At 42.3% G+C, this 18,583-nt stretch overlaps 1 protein-coding gene and 4 long non-coding RNA genes across 60 annotated transcripts in view; 2 read left to right on the top strand and 3 right to left on the bottom strand.

Moving 5' to 3' along the window:
- LOC126983473 (AP2-associated protein kinase 1-like) overlaps positions 1-18,583 on the top strand; it is a 129,893-nt gene that overhangs the window by 73,062 nt on the left and 38,248 nt on the right. For all 50 annotated transcript variants that reach the window (XM_050836222.1, XM_050836223.1, XM_050836221.1 and 47 more), the window contains exon 14: positions 2,498-2,602. In XM_050836222.1, coding sequence (XP_050692179.1) covers positions 2,498-2,602 — 105 coding nt within the window. The remainder of the gene's footprint in view (positions 1-2,497; positions 2,603-18,583) is intronic.
- Positions 3,038-5,508, bottom strand: LOC126983480 (uncharacterized). The gene is made up of 2 exons (XR_007735923.1): positions 5,189-5,508; positions 3,038-5,044 (listed from the first exon to the last, which is right to left on the bottom strand). It is a non-coding gene; the product is annotated as an uncharacterized LOC126983480 (long non-coding RNA).
- LOC126983476 (uncharacterized) lies at positions 5,569-7,340 on the bottom strand. Of its 3 annotated transcripts, none has more exons than XR_007735918.1 (3): positions 6,368-7,340; positions 6,053-6,197; positions 5,569-6,022 (listed from the first exon to the last, which is right to left on the bottom strand). It is a non-coding gene; the product is annotated as an uncharacterized LOC126983476 (long non-coding RNA). The 3 variants fall into 3 exon arrangements; XR_007735919.1 differs by having other exon boundaries at positions 5,569-6,017; XR_007735920.1 differs by having other exon boundaries at positions 5,569-6,012.
- On the top strand, positions 8,363-10,379 carry LOC126983479 (uncharacterized). The gene is made up of 3 exons (XR_007735922.1): positions 8,363-9,898; positions 9,965-10,098; positions 10,233-10,379. It is a non-coding gene; the product is annotated as an uncharacterized LOC126983479 (long non-coding RNA).
- Positions 13,856-18,544, bottom strand: LOC126983474 (uncharacterized). 5 transcript variants are annotated; one of them, XR_007735913.1, is made up of 3 exons: positions 18,067-18,544; positions 17,255-17,437; positions 13,856-16,894 (listed from the first exon to the last, which is right to left on the bottom strand). It is a non-coding gene; the product is annotated as an uncharacterized LOC126983474 (long non-coding RNA). The 5 variants fall into 5 exon arrangements; XR_007735912.1 differs by having other exon boundaries at positions 13,856-16,833; XR_007735914.1 differs by having other exon boundaries at positions 17,316-17,437.

The raw sequence follows: 18,583 nt of genomic DNA, 5'->3' as shown, positions 1-18,583 counted from the left end.
TCCTCATGCTGCTGCCTGGCCTGCTTGCACATGGGAATTTCGGTTACCTAGAATTGTGTCCGAAAAATCTTGGGGAATCTGCGCTCTGTGAAATTGATGACCCTGTAGTGGCTTTGTACTCACCCAAACCAAACTATTCAACCTTCCACCGTACATAATGGTTAGGCTCCTGCTGGTGTATGGGAAATCTGGTTACCTAGAAGTGTGTCTGGAAAATCTTTGGGGAATCTGCACTCTGAAATTGATGACCCTTCAGTGGCTTTGTACTCGCCTCAACCAAACTATTCAACCGTACACACTCCATAATGGTTAGGCTCCTGCTGGTACAGGTAACTCTTGATTTACGCGAGTTTGGTTTACGCGTTTTTGAAATAACGTTGGGTCCAAAACCCAAATAAATGTTTAATTTACACGTTTTTTCACTTATACGTGATATTTTATGGAGTGGCCACCAGATGTCTCACGCAACTGGACTCACACGGCGCTGCAGCCACACAGCTGAGCTCAGTTCTTCCTGCGCGCCATTTGAACAGCAATACAGTACCCACGCTGCCACGCTACTCAACATTATAGGGGTGGGCAGGTACCGGTACCAGTACTGGTACTAACGGTACCAGCTATACGGTACGGTACTGGTACCAGACTGCTCGGTACTGGTACCAATACTAGCCAGTCGCTCATGTTGTCCCTCATTTCTTCCTCACACGAGTGAGGCTGAGACTGAGTGCCTGAGTGGATATTTCGGTGATATGGATATTCTCTCTCTCTCTCTCTCTCTCTCTCTGACTAACTCCTAGAAGTGGAATCAAAAAGCAGTGGTCAGTTGGCATTGTTGAGTTTCTTTATGTCACTTTCCACCATTGAATTTGTAGCATGCCGACTTAATTAACTGTGAAAATCCAGGACTTCTGACTAACTCCTAGAAGTGGAGTTAAAAAGCTGTTTTCGGTTGGCGTTGTTGAGTTTCTTTACGTCACTTTCCACCATTGAATTTGTAACGTGCTGACTTAACCATGAAAATCTAGTGCTTCTGACTAACTCCTAGAAGTTGAATCAAAAAGCCGTGGTCAGTTGGCGTTGAATTTTTTTTTGTCCCTTTTTGTTACTGAATTTCTAACCTGCTGACTTAACTATGTAAATCCAGCGCTTCTGACTAACTCCCAGAAGTTGAGTCAAAAAGCCGTGGTCAGTTGGCGTTGTTGAGTTTCTTTACGTCACTTTCCACCATTGAATTTGTAATGATCAGCTGACTTCTTTTGGCCACTCATCTATACATTCTTTTATAGGGTGCAGTGATTAGCGGGACTTTTCATTCTCAGTTGTTGTTTTCCCCTTGAGCTGCTTCCTTTTAAAACCATGAAAATCTAGTGCTTCTGACTAACTCCTAGAAGTTGAATCAAAAAATGGACAATACCTGACTCAATAAACACTGATGATATGATTTTTGCTTCTCCCCAGCCTTGGTCAGTTGGCATTGTTGAGTTTCTTTACGTCACTTTCCACCATTGAATTTGTAACGTGCTGACTTAACTGTGAAAATTTAGCGCTTCTGACTAACTCCTAGAAGTTTCTTCCTCCAGCTTCTTATTCCTATCATATTCTTCTCCCTTAAGCTTATTCTCAACACCTCTCCCAGCTTGTTCATTTCTGGGTCATTTCTTTCTTTCGCTAGGTTGTCATTCTTGCCTCGTTTCTCGACCTTTCTCTTCCACGTGGTTGTTTATTTCTTTCTCATTCTTTTCTCTTTAGGTTGTTCTTAGCTACCCTTCTCCCACTGTGAGTTTAGGCTGTCATTCTTGCCTTATTTTCCTGCCCTGCCTTTCCCCACCAAGTCCCATGAGTCAAAAGCATGTATTCTTAACCCCTTCAACACTAGGACGCGTATACTGCATCCTTGCGTGCCCCGCACCGTACCCGAGGACGCACATACTGCGTCCTGGCTCGCTTTAGCCAATATACGAGTTATTTTATCTATATGATTACATCTCAAAGTTATCAATTAATTTATGTTTCTTTATGTGCACCATTTAATTCTGCATGTTTTCATATATAATACATGATGATTATGTTGAGTTTATGGCTGAAAACTTGTTATATTCAATAGTGACATTTGAAATTTGGCACGCACGGCAATCTCAGATACGGCGCGGGACGCTGTTTTGGCCCGGCTGTAGTGAAGGTAGTTAAACATATCGGCACCTCAGTTTGCCTGTTTGAAAAGCCTCTCATGGAAATTGGTGCTGGGCTTTTCATGGACTGTTTTGTGATCCTGGTGATAGTTTTACATGGCCTCTGCACCACCAATGGGAAAATCACCCATGAAAACCTGGTTACTCTCCTCCATGGCCTTGAGAAATAGTCATAATTTGAGCCCGAGACGTTTAATAATATGGGTCACCTATTATAATTTTCTCTGTAGCTTATCCTCAAATCCTCAACCTTTCCTCTGTTGTTTTCCCTCAAGCTAACGTCCTCCTCCTCCTCGTCTTCCCCACAGGCACTCGGCGAACCAAACCTCCTTCCAAAGCCGGCAGTGACCAGCGAGCAGACAGCACTGAGGACATGCCCGGCCTCACCCCAGACCCAGAGGCCGCAGCAGGAGGTAAAGATGAGTAACTGACGCTGGGGCTAGGACTACACCTCTTGCTTAGGGTCCTGGGACTGCTGGCGGGCTGGCTGGCTGGCGGGCTGGTCGGTCTTCCTCACACAAATTTACCTGGTCACATATTTACCTTGTTAGTCTCATAGTTTTCTTGCTTTATCCTGACTCTTACTCACTCACTCACTCACTCACTCATTCTTACTCTTTCTCTTTTTCTCCAATTCTTTTTCTCCCTTGCTTTCTCCCTCAGTTGCTCTTCCCTTTACTTAGTTACTCTACCTCTTACTCTTCTTTCTCTCCTTTCCTTTCCCCTGTCATTCATTCACTGAGTTCCTCCTCCTTTTCTTCTCTCTTCCTTCCTTTTATTCTCTTATTTTCATTCCTCTTCAGTTCCTGTCATTTATCTCTCTCACTCCCTTCCCTATGTTTCCTTTCCTCTCCTTTCCTTTTGTCATTCATTCAGTTACTCCTCCTCTTACTCTTCCACTTACTGATCCATCTCTTGCTTCATTCACTCACTCCCTCGCTCCCTCGCTCTTGCATTGCTTGGCTGGTTGTTGGTGCTCTCTGGGTCTATGATTTTCCTGGTTTAATCTGTTTTCTTGTGTGTCTCTCGTTCTTTGCCGGTACGTGTGAAAAATCTGTGTTTGTGTGCTTCTGGTGTGTCCATACGAGGGTTTGTATACGACAGGAACATGCGTAAGATGATGTCGTTGGAGTCCTCGTTTAGTATGGCCTCTCTGTCTGCTAATTTTAGGGACTCGTAATGGCTGACAAGGCTTTGGAGTTGGTTGAAGTAAATTAGTCTTGTGAGATATAAAGAGAACTAGAGATATTGGTCGGTATTCTCAGATGCTTCCAAAGGCCGAGAGAGAGATTCATCTGGTTCTAATGAGCAGTTTTGGAAGTTCATGTCAGAGAAGCTTTGTCAGACTACCACCAGGGTCATAAAACAACCCATGGAAATACCCAGAAATCCTATGAAAGCCTTGTGAGACTTGGCGCCAAAATGTTTAGAAATACCGGTTCATGTCACAGAAACTTTGTCAAACTAACACCAGGGTCATAAAAGTAAGTACCCACGGAAATACAGAGAAATCCCATGAAAGCCTTGTGAGACTGGGTACCATAATGTTTAAAAATACCGGTTCATGTCACAGAAACTTAGTCAAACTAACACCAGGGTCATAAAACTACCCATGGAAATACCCAGAAATCCTCCAAAAGCCTTGTGGGACTGGGTGCTGTAATGTTTAAAAATACCAGTTCATGTTACAGAAACTTTGTCAAACTAACACCAGGGTCATAAAAGTAAGTAATCGTGGAAATACCCAGAAATCCCATGAAAGCCTTGCCAAATACATGACACTGGGCGCTGAAATGTTTAAAAATATCAGTTCATGTTACAGAAGCTTCGTCAGACTACCACCAGGGACATAAAACTACCCATGGAAATACCCAGAAATCCTATGAAAGCCTTGTGAGACTGGATGCTGTAATGTTTAAAAATGTCGGTTCATGTTACAGAAACTTTGTCAAACTAACACCAGGGTCATAAAAGTAAGTACCCACGGAAATACAGAGAAATCCCACGAAAGCCTTGTCAAATACATGAAACTGGGCGCTGAAATGTTTAAAAATATCAGTTCATGTTACAGGTGCTTCGTCAAAGGGTCATAAAACTACCCATGGAAATACCCAGGAATCCTATGAAAGCCTTGTGAGACTGGGTGCTGAAATGTTTAAAGATATCGTATGGTGGTTAGGAGTTGCGATATTTCTACAACATCGCAAACTCTTCCCTTGAGTCATGACGGTGTGTGGTGAGTTACAGTGTAGCAGCAGTGTTGTAAATCATCTTGAGTGTTGGGACCAAGGGTTGTCACTGAGCTGCCTGGCTTGCTTGGCGACTCAGGTTGTCATATTGTTCAGTACACAGTTTTGGGGGTTTTGCACGAGGAAGAGGATGGATGAGGAAGTGGAAGAGAAGGAGGAAGAGTTACTGAATGAATGAATGAATGAGGAAAGGAGAGGAGAGGAGAGGAGTAACAGAAATTGAGGAAGAAAGAAAAGAAGAAGAGAAGAAAAGAATGAGAGGAGGAGGAAGAGAGAGAAAGAGGAGGAGTAACTGAATGATTGAATGATGCTGGACTAACCAAGTAAAGAGAAGAAAAAGAAAGGGAAGAAACAACAAAGGAATAAGTTTTCAGCATTTTTTTTGTGTCCAGAAATGAAACACAAATTATATGGCTTCCTACACACACACAAAATTTCTAGCAACAACAATTTCACTGCCAAACCTGATATTACTTTTACTTATTTATTTTTTTCAACCGCAGCGTGCTGGTGTGTGCTGTCTGCCGATACTAACTGTTGGCCCCAAATAAATCCTTGCAGTCGTATTTTTTCATAGTCAGTCCATCGACAATTTCCCTGCCAAACCTGATAGTACATTTATTTATTTTATTTTTTTTCAACCGCAGCGTGCTGGTGTGTGCTGTCTGCCAATACTAACTGTTGGCCCCAAATGAATCCTTGCAGTCGTATTTTTTCATAGTCAGTCCATCAACAATTTCGCTGCCAAACCTGATATTACTTTTATTTATTTGTTTATCTTTTCAACTGTAGCGTGCTGGTGTGTGCTGTCTGCCAATACTAACTGTTGGCCCCAAATGAATCCTTGCAGTCGTATTTTTTCATAGTCAGTCCATCGACAGTTTCGCTGCCAAACCTGATATTACTTTTATTTATTTGTTTATCTTTTCAACTGAAGCGTGCTGGTGTGTGCTGTTTGCCGATATTAACTGTTGCCCCCAAATGAATCTTTGCAGTCGTATTTTTTTCATAGTCAGTCCATCGACAGTTTTGCTGCCAAACGTGATATTATTTTTATTTTATTAATTTTTTTTCAGCTGAAGCATGCTGGCGTGTGCTGTCTGCCAATACAAACTGTTGGCCCCAGTAGAATCCCTGCAGTCATATTTTTTTCATAGTCAGTCCATCGCTGGGCCAGACGTGAGACCAACAGTGCTAGGGAGGCTGTTAGCGTGATGTTCTATTTTTTTACAGCGAGGGAGGTAGCAAAAATAAAAACAATAGCAAAAAATGCCTGGTAGACACTGCTCCGAATAAAAGAATACACCTAACCTAACCTAACCTAAAACAACATCAAGAAAAGCCTGCTTGACACTGCTCCGAATCAAAGAATACAGCTAACCTAACCTAACCTAACCCAACCTAACCTAACCTAACCTATAACAACAGTAAGAAAATCCTTCTAGATGCTGCTCCAAATAAATGAATACACCTAACCTAACCTAACCTGACAACCTAAAACAACAGTAAGAAAAACCTGCTAGACACTGCTCCAAATAAAAGAATACAGCAAACCTAACCTAACCTAACCTAACCTAACCTAACCTAACCTAACCTAACCTAACCTAACCTAACCCAACCAAAAACAACAGTAAGAAAAGCCTGCTAGATGCTGCTCCGAATAAAAGAATACACCTAACCTAACCTAAAACAACAGTAAGAAAAGCCTGCTAGACACTGATCCAAATAAAAGAATACAGCTAACCTAACCTAACCTAACCTAACCTAAAACAACAGTAAGAAAAGCCTGCTAGACACTGCTCCAAATAAAATAATACAGCTAACCTAACCTAGCCTAACCTAACCTAAAACAACAGTAAGAAAAGTCTGCTTGACACTGCTCCGAATAAAAGAATACAGCTAACCTAACCTAACCTAACCTAACCTAACCTAAAACAACAGTAAGAAAAGCCTGCTAGACACTGATCCGAATAAAAGAATACAGAACGAGAGGCCAAAAGAGAGGTCAGTTTTGGGTTTCAGGTGGAGGTGTCTTGATACTGTCTGGCCCGCTCAGTAATGAACTTGTAACACCTGAAGTAGAAAACCTCCCAGCCCTCAGCAACGAACAGAACCTTCACACAGACATATAAAGACTTGGTTATGGACTAAGGTTGGTATTCTTAGACGCTTCCGCCTTTCACGTCAACTCTTTCCAAAGGCTGAAAAGGAGATTAATCAGGTTTTCATTAGTGTTTTTTCACGTTCATTATAGAAGAAGGGACGAACTACCACCAGGGTCATTAAACTACCCTTGGAAATGCCTACAACTCATACGAAAGCCTTGTCAAATATGTGTGCGTGGGTGCCGAAATGTTTACCAATACGACCCTTAGTGTGTTCAGACCAGTGGCAGTAAAGGCTCATGCATGGGATAAATTTGAAGGATAGGTTATGGACTAAAGCCGCATTGTTATACGTCTCGGCGCCTCGGTTCACCTGTTTGAAAAGCCTCTTGTGAAAGTTGGTGGGATTTCCATGGACTGTTTTGTGATCCTGGTGATAGTTTTACACGATTTTTCCATCTTGAATGGGAAAATCACCCATGAAAACCCAGTTAATCTTCTCTGTGGCCTTGGGAAAAGTCGTGATGGAAGCCCAAGACGTTTAAGAGCATGGACCTTAGTGAGTGAGGACTGGCTGCTGCTGCTGGTAAAGAGACACTGCATGGGGAATACTAAGACGATTTTTGCGGCAGTGTGAAAATTCTGCTTTGTCCGAGAGCAAGATATTAGTGGTGTGAGGCTGTCAGCGCTGTGATTGGCCTGGCTGACACACACACACACACACACACACACACACACACACACACACACACACACACACACACACACACACACACACACACATAAAGAAATAAGACATAGAGGTTTGGAACAGATTAAGTGAAGAAATAGTATCGGCGAAGAGTGTGCAAAGTTTCAAGGAAAAGTTGGATAATTATAGATACGGAGACGGGACCACACGAGCGTAAGCCCAGGCCCTGTAAAACTACAACTAGGTAAATACACGCTGGCTGTTGGTGACTACCGGTGCTGTTATGTAATGTTGTGTTGTGTTGTGGGCCTTGAAGAGTTCTGGCGGTTGTGTTTTCATTTTGGTGATATTTATTGTTTTTTATCTGTGGTCGGTGTCACGTAATCTTTGAAATTTCAGTCTTTCTTTCTCTCTCTCTTTCTCTCTCCTCCCTCTCTGCACCACTCATTGGGTTATTCTAAACTTGTTCTAGCACCAAAGTTCAGAGTGAAGGACCGTCACCGTCACCCAAGCAAGGAGTCCGTGAGTCTCTGTCTAGAGAAACATAAGCGCCAGGTTGAGCGACACCGACTACAGTATTGTTTTCTGTATATATATTTTTTCATCAGTTTTAATCTCCAAAGTCGTCGTGTTGGTTATATTTTCGTTTGCACGTTTTATTGTCCATCATTAGTGGATGCAGTTATAAAGTCTATTGTTAGTTTTATGATTTTTTTATTCTATATTCGTATTAAATTCACCATCGACGAGCGAATTGCTGAAGTGCTTTGCCTGATATTGTAGGATTTGATAATTTATGTTAAAAAGTCAATTTCCGATATACTTATATTATATATATAGTAATTTAAAAAAAAAAAAGTCATATCTCAATACTTTATTATTGTATGGTAATAATTGTTAAAAAAAAATTTTATTTATTTATTTTTTATTTTGTTTGAGTTTGTAATGTAGTAACAACCTTTGATTGACATTTTTGATTTTTACTTTATGTTTGCATTTTGTTGCATGGCAGATTCGGGTGAGTCCAGCCCAGTGGGGGAGGGTCTATTTAGGTCTGGGAGGGGCAAAATTTTCATCACAGCAACAAAAAAAAACACAATTGGAAGAGAAAACAAAAACAAATATGTATGCCTCTCCTGCTAACATACAATCGCATTCAGAGAGTGTTGCCTGTGAACACTTACGTCAGTGCGTGCATGACGGTCAGCCATATTGAGGGAACTGTGGAGATCTCTTCATGGGTTGCTGGCAAGGGAGTATTGCCAACTGCAAAATTTACAACTATTTGGTCAAAGAATCGGTTAGGTGGTAGGTGAAGCTATGCAAAAATGCCGCTATGTTGGACAAGAACATCCACCAGTTACTCGTTCAAAGATTTTCCGTGCTGGGCTGATATGATTTTCCACCAAATTTAGTGGAAAACCCACTGAATTAGCAATGCTGTGGAGTGAGAAATGTTGTTGGAACACTCTCATACGCGGAAAATTTGAGTGCGACTGGAACTCGCAGTGAGCGTTTAGCACCACCGCCAAGTTACGCTAGCCCTCGCTGCGAGTATTTAGCAACGAAAGAGTTAAGAAGTAAAATTTTAATGCTCACTATTTCTCCACCAAGAGGAACCTGCACACTGACTCACCTCACCCACGACTATACTGAAACCAAACTGGTGAGATCGTTTTGGCATTGGCTTCTGCGGGTCCTTTCCTCCCCAGCGCTCTGCCACACAGTCCCAACACCTATTTGTTCCTCTAACACATGAGAGGAAGAGACAGGTGTTAGGATTCCATGTTCGAGCATCAGGGAGGAAAGGACCAACAGTAGTCAACACAAAAACGATCTCTCCAATCTTTTTCCCTTATAGTTATTCACGCATGGCACTGACTCGTAATCCTGTTGTTAGTTGCTCGGTTCCAAAGAGTTGTACATACACACACTGCCTACAGATATTTGTCTCTTTGTGCTAGCTGATTATAGACGTACTTGTGTCACTCCTCATTATACTCATCCAAGAACTTTAACTTTTGCATGAGTATATAAAGAATTAATTATGTGATTATCGTTGTTCAGCTCCAAAGAGTCGTATACTGTGCACTGCCTATATATATTTCTCTCTGGTTGGTGTTCTCAGATGCTTCCGCCTCTCACGACAACTATATTCAAAGGCCGAAAAAGAGATCAAATGCGTTGCAGTGAGTGATTCTGTAGGTTCATGGCGCAAAAGATAGGTCAGACTACCAGGTCGTAAAACTACCCCTGGAAATGCCCACAACACTAACGAAAGCCCATGTGTGCTCGGGTGGCAAAACGTTTAGGAATATGACCCTTTGTGTTAACTGATCTTACTTACGTACTTGTGTCACTCATATGTTCTGCTTGCTGGAGTTGTTAGGTTCCAAGGAGATGCATACACACTGCCCATGAACATCTCTTTGTGTCATCTGCTTCTTTACTTGTTTTAGGTTCCAAGATACATACACACTGCCCATGAACATCTCTTTGTGTCAACTGGTTCTTTACTTGTTTTAGGTTCCAAGATACATAGACACTGCCCATGAATATCTCTTTGTGTCAACTGCTTCTCGACTTGCTTGTTTTAGGTTCCAAGATACATACACACTACCCATGAATATCTCTTTGTGTCAACTGCATCTCGACTTGTTTTAGGTTCCAAGATACATAGACACTGCCCATGAACATCTCTTGTGTCAACTGCATCTCGACTTGTTTTAGGTTCCAAGATACATACACACTGCCCATGAATATCTCTTTGTGTCAACTGCATCTCGACTTGTTTTAGGTTCCAAGATACATAGACACTGCCCATGAATATCTCTTTGTGTCAACTGCTTCTTTACTTGTTTTAGGTTCCAAGATACATAGACACTGCCCATGAATATCTCTTTGTGTCAACTGCCTTTCAACTTGTTTTAGGTTCCAAGATACATAGACACTGCCCATGAATATCTCTTTGTGTCAACTGCCTTTCAACTTGTTTTAGGTTCCAAGATACATAGACACTGCCCATGAATATCTCTCTGTGTCAACTGCTTCTCGACTTGCTTGTTTTACTCTTCATTACGTCCTAGTTGCTTGAGGTGGCTTGTACAGACTAACGTGGATGGGGTATTTTGTTAGCTCATTTGTGTGTACCATTCCAGTTGTCTTCCCCTGTTCCTCATACTGTCCCCTTCTCTGCCTTTTCTTCTCGTGACTTACATATCTCTCACACATTCAAGCCCTTCCTCTAGCCATGATACTGTTAGCTTGTGCCTTCCTTTCTCACTGGTCACATAGCTATTGATATACAAACTCTAAACATTTCTTTCTTACACTGTTAACTTGTGTCTTTCTTTCTCACTGGTCACATAGCTATTCTTATACAAACTCTAAACATTTCTATCTTACACTGTTAACTTGTGCCTTCCTTTCTCACTGGTCACATAGCTATTCTTATACAAACTCTAAACATTTCTATCTTACACTGTTAACTTGTGCCTTTCTTTCTCACTGGTCACATATCTATTCTTATACAAACTCTAAACCTTTCTATCTTACACTGTCAACTTGCCTGCCTTTCTTTCTAAATGGTTATGTATCTATTCTTATACAAACTCTAAACCTTTCTTTTTTACACTGTCAACTCGCCTGCCTTTCTTTCTAAATGGTTATGTATCTATTCTTATACAAACTCTAAACATTTCTTTTTTACACTTAACTTGCCTGCCTTTCTTTCTAAATGGTTATGTATCTATTCTTATACAAACTCTAAACATTTCTTTCTTACACTTAACTTGCCTGCCTTTCTTTCTAAATGGTTATGTATCTATTCTTATACAAACTCTAAACCTTTCTATCTTACACTGTCAACTTGCCTGCCTTTCTTTCTAAATGGTTATGTATCTATTATTATACACACTCTAACCTTCCCTTAATCCTTGCACTTTCAACATGTCTGCCTTTCATTTTTGGCTGGTTATGTATCGTATCTTATACAAACTCTACATCATCCCCTTCATCCTTACATTGTTAATTTGTCTGCCTTTCCTTTTCATCACTTCTTCTTTTTTGTTTAATGTCCTTATTTTCCCTTCTCACCATGTATTAGTCACCTACAAATTCAAGGACTTACTTAATTCTCGCACTCTCAACCTGTCTGCCTTCCCTTCCCATTGCTTACATAATCATTCACATTCAAATTCAATGACCTGCTTAACCCTCATACTACCATTACTTACATAATTATTCACCTATAAATTTGAGGACAAACCTTAATCTTCATACTGTCACATTCACTGCCTTCCCATCCCACCGCTTATGTATCTCCGAGGTCTTGCAGTGAAGGCAGTGTCTTGAATGCCTACAATGGTGATTTTGCCAAAGAGTTAGTTTAATGATACATAAACACACACATATACAGGTCTTGCAGTATTGCGAACTCATGTGTTTTCACTCTTACTCCTGTGTATACCCAGTTCGGCAAGTCTGTCGGAAATGTTTCTTACCCTGTGGCTGCAAGCATTTATTACCCTGTGGCTGCGGCTTTGTTTTGAGGGGCTTGGTTCATTCATCTTGACACCCTAGCTCTGTTTCTGCCCCAGGGGAAAGCATATTGCCAAACACACTCTTTCATCCGACACCCTGCTCCCTTAGGCTTTGTTTCTGCCCCAGGGGAAAGCATGCAGTCGAATACCCTTTCTTTCATCTGATACCCTGGTCCCCCAGGCTCTTTTTCTGCTCCAAGGGAAAGCATGGAATCGAGTACACTTCCTTCCATCAGCATTATAAAATTGAGGTGTCTAGGTTTGTAAGGTTAGGTTACATTAGGTTTGTTAGGTTAGGTAAGGTTAGGATAGGTTAGGTTCGGTTAGGGTAGGTAAGGTTAGGCTAGGTTAGGTTAGGTTAGGTAAGGTTAGGTTAAGCACCACCTCATAGAAAATGGGTCTAAGAGAGCGATAAGAGAAAGAAAAACATCTGCTGCCATGGGGTTGAGATAGTTTGTGACAGATTTGCGGAAGTGGATCCTATAAAATCATGTCGTAGAAGATCTGAGAGGGAGGTAAAAGAAAGAAAAAAATACTGCAACCATAGGGTTGAGATAGCTTGGGATAGATTTGCGGAAGTAGACCCTTAACCCGGTAGCAGCAATGGGCCAAATTTGTGGCTTTACCGTTTAGCAGCGATGGGCCAAATTTGTGCCATGATATAACCCCCCCAAAATAGATGATACATAATCTGATCACAAATGCTTTGAAATATATTATGAAATGGTTTGTGTGAGGGGTGATTTTTCTCATTTTTCTCGCTTGGAGGGACCATTAAGAAGCATGATCCCTGCTGCTACTGGGTTGAAAACCATGTCGTAGCTCATTGTTAGGGCAGTGAAAACTATGTAGATATTTGCCCCTGTACAGAGATGAGCTTGTGTGCTATATATATATACACGTGTCTGTCTTTACAAACTCTCGTGTTATTGTGATTTTAAGTTCATGTGTAGGATAAGCATGTCTTCCTTTTTTTCTCTCTCTCTCTCCCTCTATCTTTCTTTACTCTTTCTCTCTGTCTATCTATTTATCTATCTATCTGCTTATATGTATCTATTTATCAACCTATATATCTCTCAGTTTCTCTCTCGTAAGGTGTCGTGGTGTAGGGGGGTGGAATAAATCTGTGACTGGGTGGTAAAACAAAGGGTAAACTAACCTACAAAGAGTAACCTAACACACTCCCCTTCCCCCCTTCAATGATACTCTGATATCCTATCCTGTAGTAACCTAACCTCCCTTAACTCCCTGGAAAATTAACCTAACACCCTCCCCTTCCCCCCTTCAATGATACTCTGATATCCTCTCCTGTAGTAACCTAACCTCCCTTAACTCCCTGGAAAAGTAACCTAACACACTCCCCTTCCCCCCTTCAATGATACTCTGATAGCCTCTCCTGTAGTAACCTAACCTCCCTCAACTCCCTGGAAAAGTAACCTAACACCCTCCCCTTCAATGATACTCTGATAGCCTCTCCTGTAGTAACCTAACCTCCCTCAACTCCCTGGAAAAGTAACCTAACACCCTCCCCTTCAAATGATCGTCTTCTAGCCTCTCGTATAGTAACCTAACCTCTCTTAACCATTGGAAAAGTAACCTAACACCCTCCCCCTAAATAATACTCTGATAGTCTCTTTTACAAGTAACCTAACCTCCCTTAACCATTGGAAATGTAACCTATCGCTCCCTCTCCCTCTCATCATATAATCCTCCTTTACCCTCTTTTAAATACTAGTAACATAGCCTTACCTTTTGGGAATGTTCATAATTGCTGAATATTGTCTGTCTCTGTATCTCTATGGGCTGGTTGGTGTGTTGGTGCGAACGGCAGTCTTGTTTCTTTTCTAAGGTCCATATTTTTAAACATATCTGGCTCCCATTACGACTATTTCCCAAGGCCGCGGAGGAGACTGACCGGGTCTTCATGGGCGTTTTTCACGTTCGTGGTGCAGAAGTCGTATAAAACCATCACTGGGATCACAAAACAGTCCGTGAAAACCCAGCAACTTCTATGACAGGCTTTTCATACAGGGGAATTGGGGCGCTGAGACGTTTAAAAATAAGGGCTTAGGGTGGTGGGGCACTAGGCCACTCAGGCATCTGGCCATAGGGTGAACATGTCTCGTATAATTGCCTTTTTAGCTGTGGAAGAAGAGGGAAGAAGATGAAATAAATAAACAAATACATAATGATAATGATAATAGTGAGCAAGATGGAAGCCACTCTTTTCTTTTATTCTTACTTTCACAGCAAGGAAGGCGGCTCATGGGCAAAAATGAAAAACACTAAAAAAAGAGGAGAAAGAACGACTGGCCAAAAGAGAGGTCAATTTCAGGTGGAGAACCAATAGATAGATAAATAAATACATAATAATAATAATAATGCAACCTTAAAATTCCCTGGAGTCATAGTTGGAGTCAAAATTTTCTATACCCAACCCTACAACCGCAGTGTCCATTCCAACAATCCAACGTCTTTACTGTCGAAACTTTACATGCAAAAGAAAATAATAACCAATGATCATGTTTTCTCGCTGAGTGAACTTGTTTGATGAATGACGAGTCAAGGCACGGCTAAAAAGGCAATGATAGTCAGAGATATGCTTGTAAAAGTGAACCCCAAAGACGATGGTGGGAAATATTTGCGGAGAAAGAGTTGCAATTTTTTCCTTATTTGGTAGCTGGAGTGTCCTTGAAATGGGGATGTTATATATATATATATATTTTTTTTTTTTTCTCTTTCTTTGTCTGGCTCTCTGTCTCTCTTCCATCAATTGTCTTTCAAGTTCACCCTTACGAAGTCTAATACAACTCGCTCCTTTTTTTTAGTATATAGAGATAAAGTTGGACGTCAAGAGTAGAGTCACCACACCAGCACAGAGCAGTCAGCATGTCTTCCAAACGATAGCATAATATAAGCGTTAGGTCCAGCCATGCACTACTACTACTACTACTGCTACTACTACTACTACTGCCATCCCTCACATATCTCTTGTACAGTGTGTTGTGTTAAGGGTAGAAAACGTGAGTAAGGTCTGTTGGTAGTTGTCAGATTTTCTCTCTCTATCTGTCTATCTATCTACTTATCTGTATCTATTTCTCTCTCTCTTTCTCTCTCCCTCTCTTCCATTCATATCAGCATTTTTTTCTTTAGTTTCCCCGTCACATGAACACAGGGTATAGTCATGTTTTTAGGTAGTATTTTCCATACATAGTGATTTCCTTACAAGCAGAGAATCAAGAAGCAAAAAGTAAATTGTAGCACACACACACACATATAATGACCCTCAGGGAAAAAATGACTAGCGTATTTGAACGAAATTTGCCTCAATACGAAACATATCTGGGAAAGCCGAGTTGAGCGGCAAGGCAGAAGAACAAGGAATGCCCCCTCAAGGCGCGCCACTGAAACACGATTGCTCTTAGTTATTAAAGGGAATGGTTACTTATTTTTTACCTACAAGAGGGAGAGAGATGAAGGTGTACAGGGAGAGGAGGAAGGGGAGGGGACAGGGAGAGGATGCATTGTGGAGGGAGAGAGGGAGAGTGTTGGTTCATAGAGTCTTGAGTTGTTTTAAGCTTCCACTACTTCACTTCTTGAATGACCTGCGATGACCGTATTCCAAGCCCTCCCTTGTGACGAAATATCAGGAGTTACCAGCTGAAAGACCAACGACATCTTTTAAACAGTTTTTACTCTTCATTAAACCCAACACGCTCTTGGCATCCACTGAAGAAGTTAACGATGATGGCTTAATATTAGTACATTCAAATTGACGTGTTAGTGTGTCTCGTGTGATGCTCTCGGCTCTCACAACAACCATTTCCTAAAGTCGCGAAGGAGATCAGTCGGGTTCTAATGAGCGTTCTTATAAGCAGCATTCTCAGATTCTTTCCGCTCTCTCAAGAACTATCTCCCAAGGCCACAGAGGAGGTACAAGCATAGCGACCTTTAGAAATACCCTCGTACCCGGTTATCAAGATTTCTGCTAGATTAGTTGGTTAATAATTGAGTCGGTGTTGCTCGTAGCCTTGTGTTTAGAGAGAGGTGTGGTTGGTTACTTGTTTTTCCGTTGCTTGTGTGTGTGAGTGAGTCTGCGAGTGAGTGGTTTGATGGTGGTGGTGATGGTTGTGGTGGTCTCTCTCTCTCTCTCTCTCTCTCTCTCTCTCTCTCTCTCTCTCTCTCTCTCTCGTATCCCTTCCTTAAGTCGTATGTATCTCCTGTTTACTCCTTTTATAGGCAAGGGAATTCCACTGTGTACTCCTTCATGCTCACTCTCTCTCCCTCTAGTCTTATATTCCTCATTCCATTCCTTTATATCTCTTACACTTGCCTTCCTTTACCTCATCATTGCAAAGGAAGGATGTTATTGTGCGTTCCTTTTTCATCTCTCACTCTCTCTGGTCTCTCATATTCCTCATTCCACTCTTAACATCTCTTCTACACCTGCCTTTCTTTACCTCATATACTCAATCTCTATCATATGCATAAGAGCCCACTGTGTATACATATAGTCGTGGGTACGTAAACATATACATAGGTTTTAGCGTTCCCACCTCTTGTGATTCAGAGCTCCTATACTCACTAATCTTACGAGACGGTGTTTGTGATAATGTCCTAAGTCTATAAGTCCTCCTCCTTAACCTCAGCCTTGTCTGTAGTCTATTCCCATGTGCTCTTTGTCATCTGTCGCCGTATATACTCCTGTGAAAGTCGGTCGGTGAAGAATGTAGTGAGTCTGCAAGAGCCCAGTTGGTACGTCTTGTAAATGTAATGCCACCTGTCGTCCCTATCCATGACTATATCTATATCTGTCTTTTCCTGGAGGTGTCTGTTGCATTGGCGCTCCCCACATGACTGCCAGGCCTGTTCCACTCACCCACCACTCTGTTAGTATTGGCACTCACCACATGACTGCCAGGCCTGTTCCACTCACCCACCACTCTGTTAGTATTGGCACTCACTCACCACATGACTGCCAGGCCTGTTCCACTCACCCACCACTCTGTTAGTATTGGCACTCACTCACCACATGACTGCCAGGCCTGTTCCACTCACCTACCACTCTGTTAGTATTGGCACTCACTCACCACATGACTGCCAGGCCTGTTCCACTCACCTACCACTCTGTTAGTATTGGCACTCACTCACCACATGACTGCCAGGCCTGTTCCACTCACCCACCACTCTGTTAGTATTGGCACTCACTCACCACATGACTGCCAGGCCTGTTCCACTCACCCACCACTCTGTTAGTATTGGCACTCACTCACCACATGACTGCCAGGCCTGTTCCACTCACCCACCACTCTGTTAGTATTGGCACTCACTCACCACATGACTGCCAGGCCTGTTCCACTCACCCACCACTCTGTTAGTATTGGCACTCACCACATGACTGCCAGGCCTGTTCCACTCACCCGCCACTGTTAGTATTGGCACTCACTCACCACATGACTGCCAGGCCTGTTCCACTCACCCACCACTCTGTTAGTATTGACACTCACTCACCACATGACTGCCAGGCCTGTTCCACTCACCCACCACTCTGTTAGTATTGACACTCACTCACCACATGACTGCCAGGCCTGTTCCACTCACCCACCACTCTGTTAGTATTGGCACTCACTCACCACATGACTGCCAGGCCTGTTCCACTCACCTACCACTCTGTCACTCTTCTTGTGTTTGATAATAATGATAATAATAATAATAATAAGAGGAAGAAGAAAAACAAGAAGGAATAGCAGAAGAATATCACACTTTTCTTATTAATATATATGGCATGTAACTCCGCTACTGTTTACTATATACTATCATCATAATAGCAAAAAGGCATCCATTTATTAAAGCTTCCTTCCTAAAGCTGGCCTGGGAAACAGTGGAAGGAGCATCACACTTTTCATGATAATATCCGGCATGTATCACCACCACTATTTACTATTTACTATTGTTAGAATTTCCTCCCTATGGCTGGCTGCCCTGGAAGAAATAGCAGGAGTATAACACATCTTCATGGGTATATATTATGGCATTAACAACACTGTCCCATCACTGTAGTCTGCTCTAACGTCCGCCAACAGCAATACTTGGTGCGTCAGTAGGACTAGGTGCGTAGTAGTTATTGAAACCTGTCGTCCTTATCCATGACTATATCTATATCTGTCTTTTCCTGGAGGTGTCTGTTGTATTAGCACTCACCACATGACTGCCAGGCCTGTTCCTCTCATCCACCACTCTGTTAGTATTGGCACTCACTCACCACATGACTGCCAGGCCTGTTCCACTCACCCACCACTCTGTTAGTATTGGCACTCACTCACCACATGACTGCCAGGCCTGTTCCTCTCATCCACCACTCTGTTAGTATTGACACTCACTCACCACATGACTGCCAGGCCTGTTCCACTCACCCACCACTCTGTTAGTATTGGCACTCACTCACCACATGACTGCCAGGCCTGTTCCTCTCATCCACCACTCTGTTAGTATTGGCACTCACTCACCACATGACTGCCAGGCCTGTTCCACTCACCCACCACTCTGTTAGTATTGGCACTCACTCACCACATGACTGCCAGGCCTGTTCCACTCACCCACCACTCTGTTAGTATTGACACTCACTCACCACATGACTGCCAGGCCTGTTCCACTCACCCACCACTCTGTTAGTATTGACACTCACTCACCACATGACTGCCAGGCCTGTTCCACTCACCCACCACTCTGTTAGTATTGGCACTCACTACATGACTGCCAGGCCTGTTCCACTCACCCACCACTCTGTTAGTATTGACACTCACTCACC

This window comes from Eriocheir sinensis, chromosome 54, assembly GCF_024679095.1.
Source record: "Eriocheir sinensis breed Jianghai 21 chromosome 54, ASM2467909v1, whole genome shotgun sequence".
NCBI lineage: Eukaryota > Metazoa > Arthropoda > Malacostraca > Decapoda > Varunidae > Eriocheir > Eriocheir sinensis.
The sequence above is the reverse complement of the archived record's forward strand: the minus strand, read 5'-3'. Positions and strand labels throughout refer to the sequence as shown.